The 15321-nt window shown below is 47.2% G+C and overlaps 1 protein-coding gene across 4 annotated transcripts in view; it reads right to left on the bottom strand.

Annotated features, from left to right (window-relative positions):
• LOC116849590 (teneurin-m) overlaps positions 1 to 15321 on the bottom strand; it is a 967489-nt gene that overhangs the window by 350541 nt on the left and 601627 nt on the right. The window contains exon 1 of one of the 4 annotated variants that reach the window (XM_032826905.1): positions 6672 to 7368. The exons of the other annotated variants lie outside the window; for them this stretch is intronic. Within the exon in view, the coding sequence (XP_032682796.1) occupies positions 6672 to 6684 (13 nt within the window). The 5' untranslated portion in view covers positions 6685 to 7368. Of the gene's footprint in view, positions 1 to 6671; positions 7369 to 15321 lie in introns of those variants that run through there. 4 annotated transcript variants of the gene reach the window in all.

Raw genomic sequence — 15321 nt, 5'->3', positions numbered from 1 at the left:
GAGAGAGAGAGAGAGAGAGAGAGAGAGAGAGAGAGAGAGAGAGAGAGAGAGAGAGAGAGAGAGAGAAAGAGAGAAAGAGAGAAAGTCCTCTCTGGAAGTAATCGCGCTGTGCGGTCGACGAAGAAAGCTCGATATGTGTGACTGACAGACAGAGAGTAAGAGAGAGAGAGAAAGAGAATCCTCTCTCGAAGTAATCGCGCTGTGCGTGGCGAGAGATATTCGCGCGCGCGCGTATATCCGGTCCGCGTGATAACGCCGCATCATTCATAACGATAACGAAGACAAGAGGAATCGGCCTGTCGGCGAAATATTTCACGCTACGGCCGGACGGGCACGGCGGCGAGGTCGGCGAGTGTGTTGCGAACGAAGAATACGTAATGCACCGGCCGCACGCCGGCTATATTTGCATGCCGATAGTATCGACGACATTGGGTCATCGACCGGCGAGTTAAGTATTTTTAATGGGCGGCCAGAGACCAAAGAAGCGCGCTCTACTCTCGCATTCACTGAACCGTTCATCAAGTGCAATTGATTGCCGCCGTACCGAGAAGCTAATCGCAGTCATTCGTCGTCGACGGGACGGGACGGAGGGATGGCTTTCAATCATCTTAAGCTTATTGGATCCGCGCGCTGCTTGGCATTACTTCGGGGCGTAGTACCCGACGAAAATTTCATGTGCACGCGCACGGGAAGGTCGGTCGATTCGACGACCGAGTGGATGAAGTCGGCGAGATGGATTTATGCTCGACGCTCCTTCATCTGTGCCTGAGCAAACTCCTTGACTCGCGTTGAATAATAAAAAAATTATCACTTCGTGATATCCACTGTGATACTCTCCAAGTTCCTTGGAATGAGATTTCAAAAAAAGTGCCTTCGTAGGCACCTATAAGTCCGATTGTCCACCTTATTTTTCATACACTTGGGGACGTGTTGCAACGGAAAATTTGAAGTCTGGTATTCCCAGGAATCAATACAGACTTTCTTGCCGATGACACAAATACGTTTCATGATTCACACAAAAATTTATTGATTAATACTGACGAATTGATTTCTAACGACGCGACCAGTCATTCTAACGACGCGCTTCTAATCCCTCTTTCTCTTGCTCTGTCCCAATGCTCTACTATATATTTGCGCCAATCTATGAGTTGACTGCTCTCTTTCAGTCCTCTCACTCGATTGACGAGACAATTCGTAAATCTTCGCATCTAGTGGGGTAAGATCCACTTCTTTCTCCTAACAGCTTTGCATCGTCAATTGCCCGAATAGCTGTGACCACCGACAGGTGTCGCTCTAATCTAGATATTGTCGATATCTCTCGCTAGAGAAGCTTACAAAGTAAAGCGACTTGAAGTCGAGTAATTTTTTCACTCTAAATCTTCGTAGATATGTTCTTGTGATTAGAAATGTGCGAATCAAGGACTTCCATGTCGAGTCGAATAAACAAAGTTTAATTCAGATTGAGAGGAATCGAAAATCATCGAGACTGAACTTTTGTTTAATAATCCAATCCAATCTAACTTAACTTATCCAGTCGCTGGATAATACGAATAATTTTAAATTACAATAATTTGAACGTAATAGTTTGAACATCTGATAACACACACGCTGAATATTTTCCTCGATTTGCAACGTACTCAGTGAATTAACCTTTCAATTATCCTAAATTAAACAGTCCTGCACCCCAATTACTAATATTAGAACTCCACTGTTTCTTTCTAATTATTTAATTGATTTATTTTAAGACCCGCCAAGTAGAGATATCTAAATACGATTTGCTCACTCTTGCTTTCATTTGTGGGAAATAAGACTTTTCAAAATCACTAATATGTCAATATGCAAAATCGTGTAACTCTCGATTTAGGGAATGTTCGGACATCAATGGCACGGTGTATGCATCAGATCCAGTGTCTTTAATTTCATATAAAAACTCATTGGAATATTCAGAGTAGAGAAACTACTGAAATCTTTGAGTTATTAATTAATGCGATAAGATTGGCCATAATAATCGTATGCAAATAATCTTCGCGTCTTCTTTGGTTAATAACTTAAAGATCTACTAAGTTATTTGTCAAATAATAGAGGACCATTTTATTCAGTTTAAGATAATCCATAAACACATGTCGCATAGCGCGCGATTATTCATCTTAATCTCCTTTAATTAATAACTCAAGATTTCACGTGGTTGTTTGCAAAATGGTGGAGGAATCTTTTGCTCAGTTTGACCTAATCCACACGAGAGTTTTACATGGTGTCGTGAGATATCCTGTGTGTATCTCGACGTGCCGAGAGCAAAACGTTATCTGGTGTAAAAATCTTATGGCGATATTGCGAGAAACAGTTGACGCCGGGACAGAGAAAGAGAGAAAGAAGGGAGAGGGAGGAATCCTGATTCGCGGATTGCTTCGTTCGAAAGGAGCCCATTAACGGGACGCGGGTGCGATTTTAAACGCGCGGCGACTGCGATGCTGCCGTCCGCAATTTTCTCGCTCCGCACTGTCCATTACGACTTTCGAGGGACAATGAGACTTTATGGACGATTCTCCCCTCCCCGGTCTTATCCCCTTGTAGTTCCCTACGTGACACCAGCCCTAATGGTGTGCCTGGAGGCCGACACACCCTATACCATCAGCGTTAGCGCGTCGCACAGCTCGACTTTGCCTTTCTACTTTATGCAACGCGCGCGGTGAGACATGTGTCATTATTTTCGCGCGCGACTATCTTCCCGGTTACCGGCCGGCACGTGCGACGTGCCGCTACTCGAACGTGCCGCCGGGAAAATACATTTGTTGCATTTGTTTTCGTTAAAACGCTGACAAAATGCCGCCTCCCGACACGGCGACGCTTTTAGTCTTCATTCACGCGCGTGTCTCGTTTGGGGTATAATCTCGTTTTCTCGCGACGAACAACCCTCTCCCTTTCCCCTTCCCCTCCCTCTCTCTCTCTCTCTCTCTCTCTTTCCTCTCCCTCCTCTCGCGTTTTATCGCCACGTGTTGCTGTATCGTGAATGTCGAAGCTGGCGATATCATCATTATCGTGGTAGCGCATTACTTTCGTCGCGAGTTCAAAGGTCGCATTAGTTACGAGCGCGTCACGTCCGACAGAGAACGCGCATCGCGTCCAAGTGCGAAACGAAGACACCGCGACTCACGTTTCCGCGTGGGCGCGGCGGGTTAATTTGTTTTGATGCGAATGTATTAGCAAATATTAATTAGTAGATATATTGCTAATTAATATTTTAGTGGACTGTCATGCGATCGGGGATGCGTATCTGCGCGCGCGAGCGCGCGTAGAAAACAAATGTAGCGATATTCATTACCGTGTGAATGGCGGATTTTTCTCTATTATTTCGACGCGTAATAAATATTCATTCGTCCTTATTGTGCTCACGCATTCGATGCGCTGCGTCCGCGATAATATATTACCATCGTTAATTATAATTTGATTCAATTTTCTCGGTTATAACAATATCCTCGTTAATCCGAATCATATTTTCACTTTTAATCCAGCGGCGCCGGGCCACTGTCAACGTTCATGCGTTGCTGATTCTACACTATCGATCGGCGTTTAATAATTATGCGTAATTGGCAAATTACTTGTTAAGCGACCAGAAAATTATGCCGATCCAATGCGAAAATCGAGATCATAAATACTATAGAGCCGTTACGTTATTATACGCTTCAGGATTTTCCGGCTTTGGCCGCACGTAAGGGATTAAGTGGCGGTGGAAATTGCCGGTCGCGCGATCAGATTCGCAACTTAAACGGGTTAAATGACGAACTAAAGCGTTAATGCAACATCGCTAGTATAAATGCCAATGTAACGTTCGCGCGACGTCTCGCATCCACGACGACGCAGTCGTGTGCCTGTTGGACCAGCGATTTCGTCAGTTTTTATTATAATCGAGTGTTATTATTCAATTTGCAGCGTGAGAGTCGTCGCAATATATATATATATATATATATATATATATATATATATATATATATATTGCGCTGTCCGGTATCTCGCATTGTATACTTTAATGCAACTTTTATAGCGAATCATTTGCACGGTAAATTATTTAAACCGCACAGGTGTGCGTGCGCGGTATAACAATTCGGATAAAACCATTAACCTAGATTTGTCCTTCGGCTCAATGCGCAAATGCTCGTGCTCTTGCACGTTGAAAATAAGCAGTAATAATACGTTTGTATTATCAGCGTCGGCTATGACAAAAAATATGCTCGGCCGTATGGCGGGACTGAATGTTTTCCAGGGCACATTGGTGCACTTCCCGTTTCGATTTCGCGTAATATTCCCATCCTGTTAGTACCCGCCGTGTGAATTTCAATATTTACACTCGATAATTCACGCGGAAAAAAGACTCGCCCGCTAGTTCCAAATTAATCGACGATGAAATTCTATAGAAAAGTTATTTGTCGAAATCTAATTAATAATTCCGCTACACGGAAAGCGCTAATCTGGCGCGACATCGGGAGAGAGAAATGGTGATTTCCATTGCACGGCCGCGAACAACTTGAGGAATCACGGCGCGTTAATCTGCGTGAGTTCTTAATAATTGCGGTCGCGACATGTACGAAGCGCATAAGAAATGTCCACGAGCGGGCTTCGTTCGTGAAGCTCGAATGGAAGAAGAAAAACGATGCCGTCGTTACCCCCGAGAGTCGCCGCAATCAATCTCTATCCCAAGGCGAGGTTTCAAGCATTATCGTGTGTACGTCGCGCTTGTGGAACTCACGCGACGAAACAACTGCGCGCCGGGCAATTCGTACGAACTTATCTGCCCGACATTTACGAGCGGAGTGGAGCCTTTTTTGGCGCGAGCGATATATTGTGTGTATCCTCGCGTCAGAGAGCGGGCTTTAAAATCGGCTGCGCCGAGCTCGCGATCGATACTTGGTTTGATACGCTTTCGTGACACTCGCCAAACTGCATTACATCTTCTGCATGCCCATATTTTTCGCAATTATCGCAATCTCGACCGTCGTTCTGATTTGTCTCGATGGCGAGAGTCATAAAATACAGATGAGACGTGATCAGGCAGATGTCAAAGTGTGTGACGAATTCCAAAAGTGTCGATAACGTGCAGGCGATCGTCAGATTGTCGTGTCAAATAAGCACTGACAACACGATCACATTACCCCGTTTTCATTTTCCTTGTATAAATAGATTTTGTGCTGCCTTTGGCCTACTATATTGAGCAGAAATGTTATCACGTATACATAGATATTTCTTCGCGAGCTTTTCGTACATTTTCAAGCTTCCAAATTCAGTTGCACATGTACAGAAAAGTCCTTGAAATTTTCTTGAGTGAAGCAAACGTTTGACGTGTACAAGATGCAAGTCTTTAGCATTTCGGCCAACTGCCAGCTTGGGATGTCAACTTTAACATGTTTTTGTCGTATATTGAGTAATGATACAATTTATTTTTCTACTTTCATTCTGTAATAGCAGCTGCAGAATTTTTGCAGCTTAGGCAACATTTTGGGAAACTGACGGCTTGTCAACTCTGCAATTTTACATCGTTTTTGTTATATATTGAGCACTGCTCCAACTAATTTCTGTATATACTTTCATTGTGTAGAAGCATTTGCGATTCTGTACAAATAATGCGACGTGAAATTTGCAGAAAGAAGTCAGTAAAGCTTTTAAGTGTGGCACCCCTTGAAAAAGCAAGGAATCTATGCAAATCGCCGCGAATTTACGCGTTTCGTGTTGCTTATCGTTACAATTAAGAGAGAAAGTCAGAAAAATACAAAGAAAATCGGCAGGTAATTCAGCTCGCGCTGCGGAATTATCGCCGATTTTAATAACATCCGAGGGACAAAGGGTGGCGATATCACACATTCGCGCGGTGTCGCGAAGTCGTTTGGGGGCGAACTTGAAAACTGGAAATCGCCATCTATCACGCGGTCGTGGTACGGGGACGCAATTTCAACGTATCAATAGCTACGGGGGACGAAGCGCTCCATTCTCCCCTTCGTTACACGTTATTCCGCGCGAAAGCGGAAATAAAACGATGATTTTTCGGCGCAGCGCGAACGCGCGTCCATCTCGACCGGCCGGCCGGCAGGCAGGAGGTAGGCAGGCAGGAGGCAGGCAGCCAGCTAGCCAGGCAGGCAGGCAGGCAGGCAGGCAGGCAGGCAGGCAGGCAGGCCTGGTGCCGCCGTTCCACCGTTCGCTCACCCGTCACGGTTTTGAAACAAAATATCGCGTGACGCAAGCTCGAAGGGATATATGCAACTATGATTTTTGTCCCTACTGATCGAGTCAGAGCACCGGCCGGGACAAATTCATCCCGTCGCGGTGTGCCGATGCATATCCATAGGATTCGACTTCTCCCCACCCGCGGCCGATGCCGATGACCGAAACGACAGTGGCACGATCAACCCGCTGACAGTGGGTCGCGTCAATCTCCGGCGTGCCGTTCGGGATCGACCGTCATTCGGTGCGGTTCATAGCGACTGTCGTCCGGTCCGGTGCAGCGGGCCGTTTGCAAACGCTGGGCGTGGTGGGGAGACAGTCCTGTTCGGCGGCTCCTGAAGGGGCACGCGACCGGTCGTGGACGGGCAGGTATGGAGAGGCGCGGGTCGAGAAGTGAAAGAGGCTAACCCCCCAAACACGCGTAGCGATCATTAGGGGCTCTCCTCGTGCCGCTGAACACCCACCTGGCTGGTACATCTACGGTCCTCTATGCCTATCGGTCGTACGGTTGCCTCTACCATTGCACACGAGCACTGCACGACACTCTTAAATCACCATCTCCTTCGCCACTGATTCGCCCCGCCGGCGACCAATTTCTTCTCTTCCAGACCAGTCAGCCCCAAAGACGGATCGCGAGTAACGCGCGGCACGATCGGTTGGCCGATCGGTCGTTCACACGGAGACACCGCAGTACCAGAGTGCCGCGGCCGCGAGCGAGCCCAGCTGGAGAGCTCGCTGTCTGAGCTAAGGACACTGCACACCGTCCGTGTTACCACTGCCGGTCCGGTGTCAGTACCGGTCGTTTGCCTTGCACCGGGACGACGGTAATGGAACTCGGGGTGGAACGAACCCAGCACGCGACTCGAGCCAGAGTTCGGCTGGTAGAGGTGGTAGAGTCAGTCGACCGAGTCCACCCGACTGCACCCACCTCGAGGCAAGGGCGCAGACTGTACTACGCGACACGGACGAACCTACGGTGACACCGGGGACACGCGAGTTCGACGTTCGCGGTTCCGGAGCTGGCAGTGCACTGACTCCGACCTCCTCGTTCGACCCGAGTCCGCGGCTCTGACTCCCACGCAGCGCATGCGTGGCTCAACATGGCGATGTTGCGCCGTCGTCGTCGTCGTTGTCGTTGTCGTCGTCGACGTCGACGTCGTCATCGTCATCGTCATCATCGTCGTCTTCGTCCTCGTCGTATCCGTCATTCCCCCTCCCGACGTTAGCTTGCTCTGCGTTCTCTCTCTCTCTCTCTCTCTTTTCCTTCTCGTTTCTCCGTCTCTCTCTCTTTCTCTCTCGCTCCCCATTGTGATTCCCTCTGTGCGCGATCGTGCGTGTGGTATCGCACACACGTATACACGCGCCGTCGTGCTTCATCCCCTAAATCGGCACTCTGCATTCTCGCGAGAGCTAGAGAGAGAGAGAGAGAGAGAGAGCTAGAGAGTGGGCGAGAGGGTGAGAGGTGGAGAGCCTCTGTCCCGGCGGCGGCACCACCGAGAAGGGATGAGACTGAGCGCCGACGGCTCTCGCGCTCTCTTCGTGTAAGAATAAGAGCAGAAACGCGCTGCAGGTGGTTCGTACGATAGGTATGCCGACATGCGCCCTTCTTCGCCGTACGCGATTATCGAGTGTCGAATGAGTTCACATGATCGAGCACTTAGTCATGGACTGTTCCTCACGGCGTACGGACGCGTGACTTCCACAGGTCATGAATGAGATTAGGGTTAACTGCGCCGATTATGCAACGCATCGACGTAAATTTCTCCCCGACGTCGACCCGTCCTAAACACCAATTCCTGGCCCGGCACGAATTAAACGTCGGAGTATGGCGAGCCACAATTTAATCGGACCGACCTGGCTTGCGGTTTATCTTCGATCGAATGGTGTTTTCTCGGCTGATTGAGATTGATCGGTGTCTCTTTCGGACGAAAGAGATCGTTCGCGCGACGACGATCAAGCTGTTTGCCCGATGGAGTGAGGTTACTCTTTCGTTTCTATTGCTTGATATTGTTTCATAGCAGATTCGACACCTGACGCGAATGCCGTAGCTACATCTTCGTGAGGAAGAACAGGGATGCTCTGTTTCTTCTGTAAACTCCTTGATAAAAGAGAGAGTAGCAAAGATATTTAACAAAAACAACCCGAATCTAAATTTTGATTCTACTTTCCTTAATATTTTATTTAATGTTTATTTCGATACCCTGAAATCTGTGTTTTTTTTTATTCTACTTAATCTGCTAACTTTTCTGAGAGATCCTTTTTAGGATCTAAGTGGTGTTTTGTATATTTTCTGTTATTGTAGGTGTCTATTTCTAGTTTGATTGTTCAATTTTCTTCTTCATACATTTCGTACAATCGTACAACTTAATCTTTGATAATATCACAAGGATGCTGAAAATAGATAGAGTACCGACTATTGGATGTTTTTCTTTGATATAAACTTTGCTGTCTAAACAACTGTCGGCAGACAGTCAGGTCGCGGCTATACAACTCTGATGTAACGTCGCAATTGTAACGTCGCGCTCTCGTCCGCCTTTTTGTGTTCAGCAGTTGCCGTCACTAACGAACGGTTGCGAGCGATCGCCACTGCGAAGCTCGAGCTGAGTCGCTTGGGAACGAATTTGGCATCGGCTCAGGCACATCCGGGTGGTCGCGCACTCGGATATCTCGCCGAGGTAGAACGGCTTCGTTGGGCGCGTTCCAACACTTGGAATATAAGCGCGACGGCCTCCTTCGATGTACGCGCGCGAAATCGGAATTACGTGTACGTATTCCGCACCGTACGGGTGACGCTTAAGACACACTCGGGGTGAAGAGGAAGTGCTCACGCGAAATCTATCGATGATACGTACGTCAGGGCTCGTGACGTGCAGTCAGTCTATGATCTCGTTAACGATAGGGATAAGAGGTGGTAACACGTAGCTCGTCGAGGGGGTGCGGCTGAGAGGGGGTGGTGTGCGCTGTCGGAGATAAATTAGTAGATGGCGCAGATATACGCGCGACTTGGTAGATTGGTTCTACAGCTAGCAGGTGAGAGCGCGTGTGGCGCCCGGTGAATTAAAGCGCGCTGTTAATCCCGCGAGCGCGATGCGCTCTATCCCGTTTTCGTCTTATCTAAAACGGCCGCGTAATAAAATTTGGAGCCGCGTTGCCCGTCACGACGTAATCCGACTATTACAGATCGAGATTTCGCCGAGCTCGTGCATCGAGTTATGTGCGCTGCTGAGCACATCGAAAACCGCGATAACGTGACGGTTATCGCTTCGCCCCGCTCGGTCGGAAACATTCGATTACTTCTGTCGTCGTTATTCTATTATTAGTCTCATGACGAGCGGCTGTTACGATAAAAGACAGCGATGACTAGCCCTGAGTTTATATGAGGCAGGACACTTGCTCGAGATGTCAGTTGCGATCTCAAAAACGCAGGTTCTTTCGTCCATTTTGTGGCTCTGCAAATTCGAATTGCATGCTATATGATAGGATGTTAATCTCAGAAGAATTTTAAGTTGAGCACAGGGTTAGTTTTGGAGATACTTCAAATAGAGATAGTCAGTATTTTAGTTTCCAAAAATTAAGTATCCTACATCAAGATATCTTAAATATCACATGCGGTAGTTCGCAGTACTTAACAACATAGAGTATGCATATTGAATATATACGTATGTTCTACATTGGAAGTTGAGATTTTTGTATTTAAAGGTCAGAATAATAAGAAAGTTATGTACGTATCCAGGCCATTGGTACTTTTACCTTACTGATCGATACGCGTTATTCGGCAAATGCAATGACCAATGCGCGCGCTTCGTTGTCGAAGCGATCTGTATAGTCACTGTCAATGTAGGGAAATCCCCGACTCGATATAGCCCTCCCCCCGCTCCTAGAAAGAGACAGAACGCGCAATTGGGAAAGTATATTTAGAAGTTCTAATTAAGTGCAAGCGAAGGTTAAGCAGGCTGTGAAGGAACCCCGTTTGCTCCATCTTCGGGGTACCTCTCGTTTCTCGCACCTTCCGCACCTCCAGCGCGAAAGCGAGGTCCGTGCTGCTGGCGGAACGTCGCCTACTGTAATCCTTAATTGGTCCGCGTGATTCATTCGGTCCATTCATCGTAACTAAACTGCTCTTCGAAGGAGGGCCGTCCTCGCCTCCGGCGACAGGACGGAGCGCGTCGGATCTGTCTCTCCTTTTCTGCTCTTGCTCCTTCGCACACTGTGGCCCGTTCTTCCCGCTCTCCTTCAGCGCCCATTCCCGTTTCTCTCTTTCTCCCGTTCAATCTTAGTTACACGAGATACCACCGCGACATCCTACAGTAGCCTGTCTCGCTGCCTGCCGTTATAACGTGGAATCAGATAAACAAACGCGGTCTTAACTCTGTCTGACATAATCGGCCACACGGCTGAGGAAGAGAGAAGCGAAGGAGAGACGAAGGAGAAAGTCGATACGGCACAATGACGAAAAGACGAGGAAGAGAGAATGGGGGTAACGCAAGGACGAAATCGTATAAAATTTAATGAAACTTTAACATCTCGCTGTCGAAGTATCGTACAAAAATACCTTTTTACAATTTCCGGGGTATTTTGGAAAATATATTGTTTTCCATATATACAGTCATATTTATCATGTACAGCATTAGTTAACGAGTTACTAATTAGTTTCAATGTTTAGGGCACCCTAATTGGTGAGGCACGAGTAATACCGTGCACCAGAAAATGTAAATCTTCACTTCTTAAACTGGTTTCGCTATTCTGATTAGTGGCGGGAAGCCTACTCATTAGAATGTTGAAGTTAATCTAAGAGGGGGTGACTCGCATCTTTTTGATTCACGGCACTATCTGCGCTCCGCCAATTAGAACACGCTAAGCATCAAACTTAATGAAACATTATCTCGTTAATTATTGCTCGTATTGAGAAATGGAGACTTTTTGTCTCGATTTGACCTCTGTTGTCTGCAATTCCAATATTTGAGCGTTGATGCGGGACAGTCTGTCATATGTTTTGTATAGGACATTTTTTATCGGAAAAAATTGGAGCGACGAACTTTCTTTTAACGTCCCTTTGTCTGTTAGCTTATTTCCCTTTTGTCCTGTCCGGGTGCTGTAGGATCCATCGTTCGCACCTGAGCGATGTTCGCTGTAAACGCGGAGATGTTGGAGCGCGATTGGGTTCGTCGTGGAGCGCGTGAATTCACGAAGGAAGCTCTCGGTAGGGTCGATCGGGGATGATGTCTCAGAAATAGACGATGATTGTCCGGATCAGAAGAAGCACGAAGAAAAGGGTGCGCCCTGCGGGTCCTACCCTGGCGGATATTATTACGCGACTCTGCGTGTCCCTCGTTCCGCCACGTACGTGCGGCGACATTCGCGCGACGACGATGACGAAGATTACCCACTTTTCTACGGCCGCACGAACGTCCCCTCGAACCTCGTTATTTCAGGAACGCCAGTTACATCGGGCCCGAACGGAGAGATCGCTGTCTTGTTACCGATTGCTCCAGGAGTCGCGTCAAGTCTCACGCCCTCTTTCCTTTCTTTTGTCCGTGTCGTCATCGGGAATAATGTTAGTAAAAGCGCACTTGGGAAGTTGCGATTGGATCTGACGCGATGTCGAACGACGAAAGCGCATTAATTTGTGAGCCGGTAGCCGGTGCAAGCCTCAAGCTCGTTGAATTTATGGTACGTAGAGATTATGAAATTTTCGGTAGCACGCACAGAGAGAGTTATCACAATTACAATCGCTGTACTTTAACATCTGCCGAGAAATGCACGTTCTATTATACGGAACAATAATTTATTTCGTTAGCATATTTAGTCCGGTTTGTTTGCGTTTTATTACGTGGGCGGCGGTGTGTGCGCATTAAAGTGATTCGCTTGTTTCACATATAATTTAGTATTTAATATTTAACGCGACTAGAGCTTTATGCATATCGACTAGACGCGCGGACGCGCGAGCGCGCGAGAAAAACGCATTCGCTCTGTCGCAGTTGTAATAAATACGATTTCGGGATGCGTGTACGTGAAGTAATTGAATTCGAGTTAAAATTTGCATCTTTCCCGGGATCGCATCGTCGATTACCAAATTGAAACCGTCATACCATATCCAAACTTAACTTGACCATTTACGAGGTTGCAAGCACACCGTTCGATTTGGCGCGGCAGCTTATTGTGCCGCGATAGAATCCCGCGGGAATAAAATTTAGCTTTTACCGTTGCATCAAAATACAGTTTCGATCCCATTTGAAAGTACAGCGAAAATTCCTTCCGCGCTCCCGTCTATCTCACATCCCCCAACCTCCGCCTCCCCCGGCCATTGCGGCCACCCCGTCGTCGTTTCGCCCCCTCTCGCTTCGTCTACCGTTGGCTTCCCTTGCGAGAAGCAGAATCAACCTTGTAGCTGCACGTAACACCGCGAAAGTCGAAAGGCAAGAGAAAAAAGAAGAATGGTTTCCGAGCGCGCACCTAACCGGAAATACTCGACGACGAAGATCTAAGATTCGCGAAGGGGTTCGCGGAAGGGTGAATAATAACGTTTGAAATTCGAGACGCGGAATAAAACGATGTCGCGGACGAGAGGCGCGTCGTCAAAAAAGAGAGAGAGAGAGAGAAAAGGAGAAAGAGGGGAGAGAGAGAGTGAGGAGGAGGCGTTTCTGACGGATGCACAGGAAAGAGGAGAAAAGGGGAGGGTCGGGTCGAGAAAGGTGGGATGGGGTAGATAGGATCCCGCAGGAAGAGAGGGACGTATCCTCGCGTGTGTAGCCGACGGCAAAGCGAAAGGATGCGAGCGGAAACGCTAGGAAGGAAGGCAGGAAAGAAGGAAGGAAGGCAGGCAGGCAAGCGGGCGCACGGGCGGGAGGGCAGGCAGGCAAGCAGGCTCTCCTAGGCTTCGTTCAATAAAATGGAATATCTAATAAGGGACAAATGCAGTCAAGGAAAGAATGGAGGGCGCGGGCAAAGAAGGCGGATAGTTCGTTCGGTTGAGTGCGAGAAGAGAGACGTGAGTGTTCGAGGCCTCTCTCTCTCTCTCTCTCTCTCTCTATCTCTCTCTCTCTATCTGTTTCTCTTACTTCCCTTCTTATATCCTTCTTTTGAGGTACCTGGAAGAGGTCGGCAAAGAGTAGGCCGGGGGAGGCCTGATCCGTGAGGAAGTCAGAGATGGCCCGATGTGTAAAAAGACGACGTTTGAATGAGGGGTATGGAGAAGAGGGCGGAATATGCAAAGTCACACAGAGCGTATGGAAATAAAGGCGTGATGTTGGCGGAGAGCAGGCAGTAAACGATTTTTGTTCGGAGATCTATCTGCAACGCGAACCTTCTCGCGCTTTCTATGTCGCGATGTGTTTTTTTTCATTTCCCTTTCTTTACATTGCGAGCACGTTTATGCGCTTAATCGTGCCCGATGCACGCAATCGGCGAACGTGTTTGTCCGGCTGATACTCGCGATCTTGCGTTCCTTTTCCATCTCGGCTGGATCGCAAGCTTATTTCGATCGGCACGCTGTATCCTCCGTTGGAGAATCACGCTTATGCACGTTACATAGCAACTAGAGCGTAATCTTCCTTCGATCTCCCTTCGATCAACGCGGTAAGGCAAGACCTTCCAGTCTCTCGAAGGTTCGGACTACATACAAGAGCATCATTTCAATTTACATATGTATCAGCGAGTGTCATTATCCTATCGTTCTTAAGAATCGGCCTCAGATTGAAACGAAGCGATTTACAAATATGTAAATACGAGACCTATCATAGAAGCGTCTCATAACCGACGCCTCCTCCCGCGTAGCATTCGTCATTCTTCCTGATTTAAAATTACAATAGACAGTGCCCGCCTCCGCGAAAGCGTTTACCGTAGATATCAGTGTTGATCCTAGGACTCTAAACATTCAAAAATTAATCTTAAACACGAGTAAATTCAAGATTGTGCTGGTAGATTTCAAGATTACGTGGGTTGTTTACGTATTTTCTACATGATGTATACACTGATAGTAGATTTTTACTTATCAATGAAAGAAAATTGTTACATGATTGTGTGCGACAACATACAAATCTTCTTTAATTAATTTAATTTAGTAAGTCGTACGTTTTTTAAACGACACCCATAGATTATGTGACTCATTGTCACATAAAGGACATCTCATACATAGTTCACGTTTTGTCTACACGTAGACGTAGAGTCATAATTTACGTGTAAACGCCCGTCCCTGGGTAAATTTTACCCAACGCAGTTTATTCGCTCATAACTCCCGGAAAATTTATTAAAATTTAATGTTTTTTCTTTAATCAGAGTAGAAATCGCCGAGAAATATGATACTACTAATTTTTTAGCGATTCGATAAAATTGAAAAAAAATTGTAAAAGAATCGTAAAGAGTGAAAAATAAAACACGTGTTTTTAAAAATGGTAACGTCGGAAAGAGTTGACCAAAAATTCTATTCATATTTAAGCTTCGCAGCAGACTGTTGGGGCGAGTTACAATTGGGCGGAATCGTGTATAATTATTCTTTGAAAATAATTTTCAAGCGATAAGTTTGTGCAGCGCCTTTCCTCCTTTATACTTATACTATATAATCCCTAAATAAAAACACAACGCGCGCGCGCGCGCTCCATCACAGTTTCAAACATATCGCTATCAAATTACATCGTGCAGAAACCCATGTATAGGTTTTTCTATGGGTTCCGGGAATTAACGCAACAGTTTGGGCCGATTGTTGTTTTTCATTTTGATTGCAGAGTGGATTCGTCCATTTGGACGTTACACCTCGCAAAAATAAATTGCGCATGGAAAAAGGGAGTAGTAGTCGCGGCGGGATTGCACTATGAGCGAATCGTTTGCGAGCGCGCGACCAGGCAGGCAGGCAGGCAGGCAGGCAGGCAGGTAGGTCGGATAGGTAATCGCGGAGGATCAAGCGCGGACAAGTAGAAACGCTTTGCCCGAGAGCGGCCGATGGGCATCGGGGTGAACTCGCGAGGAAGGTGTCGAAGATTTAAGTTGTCTCGGATGATCCGGCGCGAAACGCAGGAGGAAATTTCGAATAGGGTGCGACATCCCTCGCTCACAATCAGTTGTGTAAGGCCGGGCGTTATCGCGAGAGGAAGAGACCGGGCCCGGAGGGTTGGGGGGGGG

The sequence above is a fragment of the Odontomachus brunneus genome, unplaced genomic scaffold (assembly GCF_010583005.1).
Source record: "Odontomachus brunneus isolate Ranch 3 - 2012 unplaced genomic scaffold, Obru_v1 Obru_scaffold_119, whole genome shotgun sequence".
Taxonomy (NCBI): Eukaryota; Metazoa; Arthropoda; class Insecta; order Hymenoptera; family Formicidae; genus Odontomachus; species Odontomachus brunneus.
The sequence above is the reverse complement of the archived record's forward strand: the minus strand, read 5'-3'. Positions and strand labels throughout refer to the sequence as shown.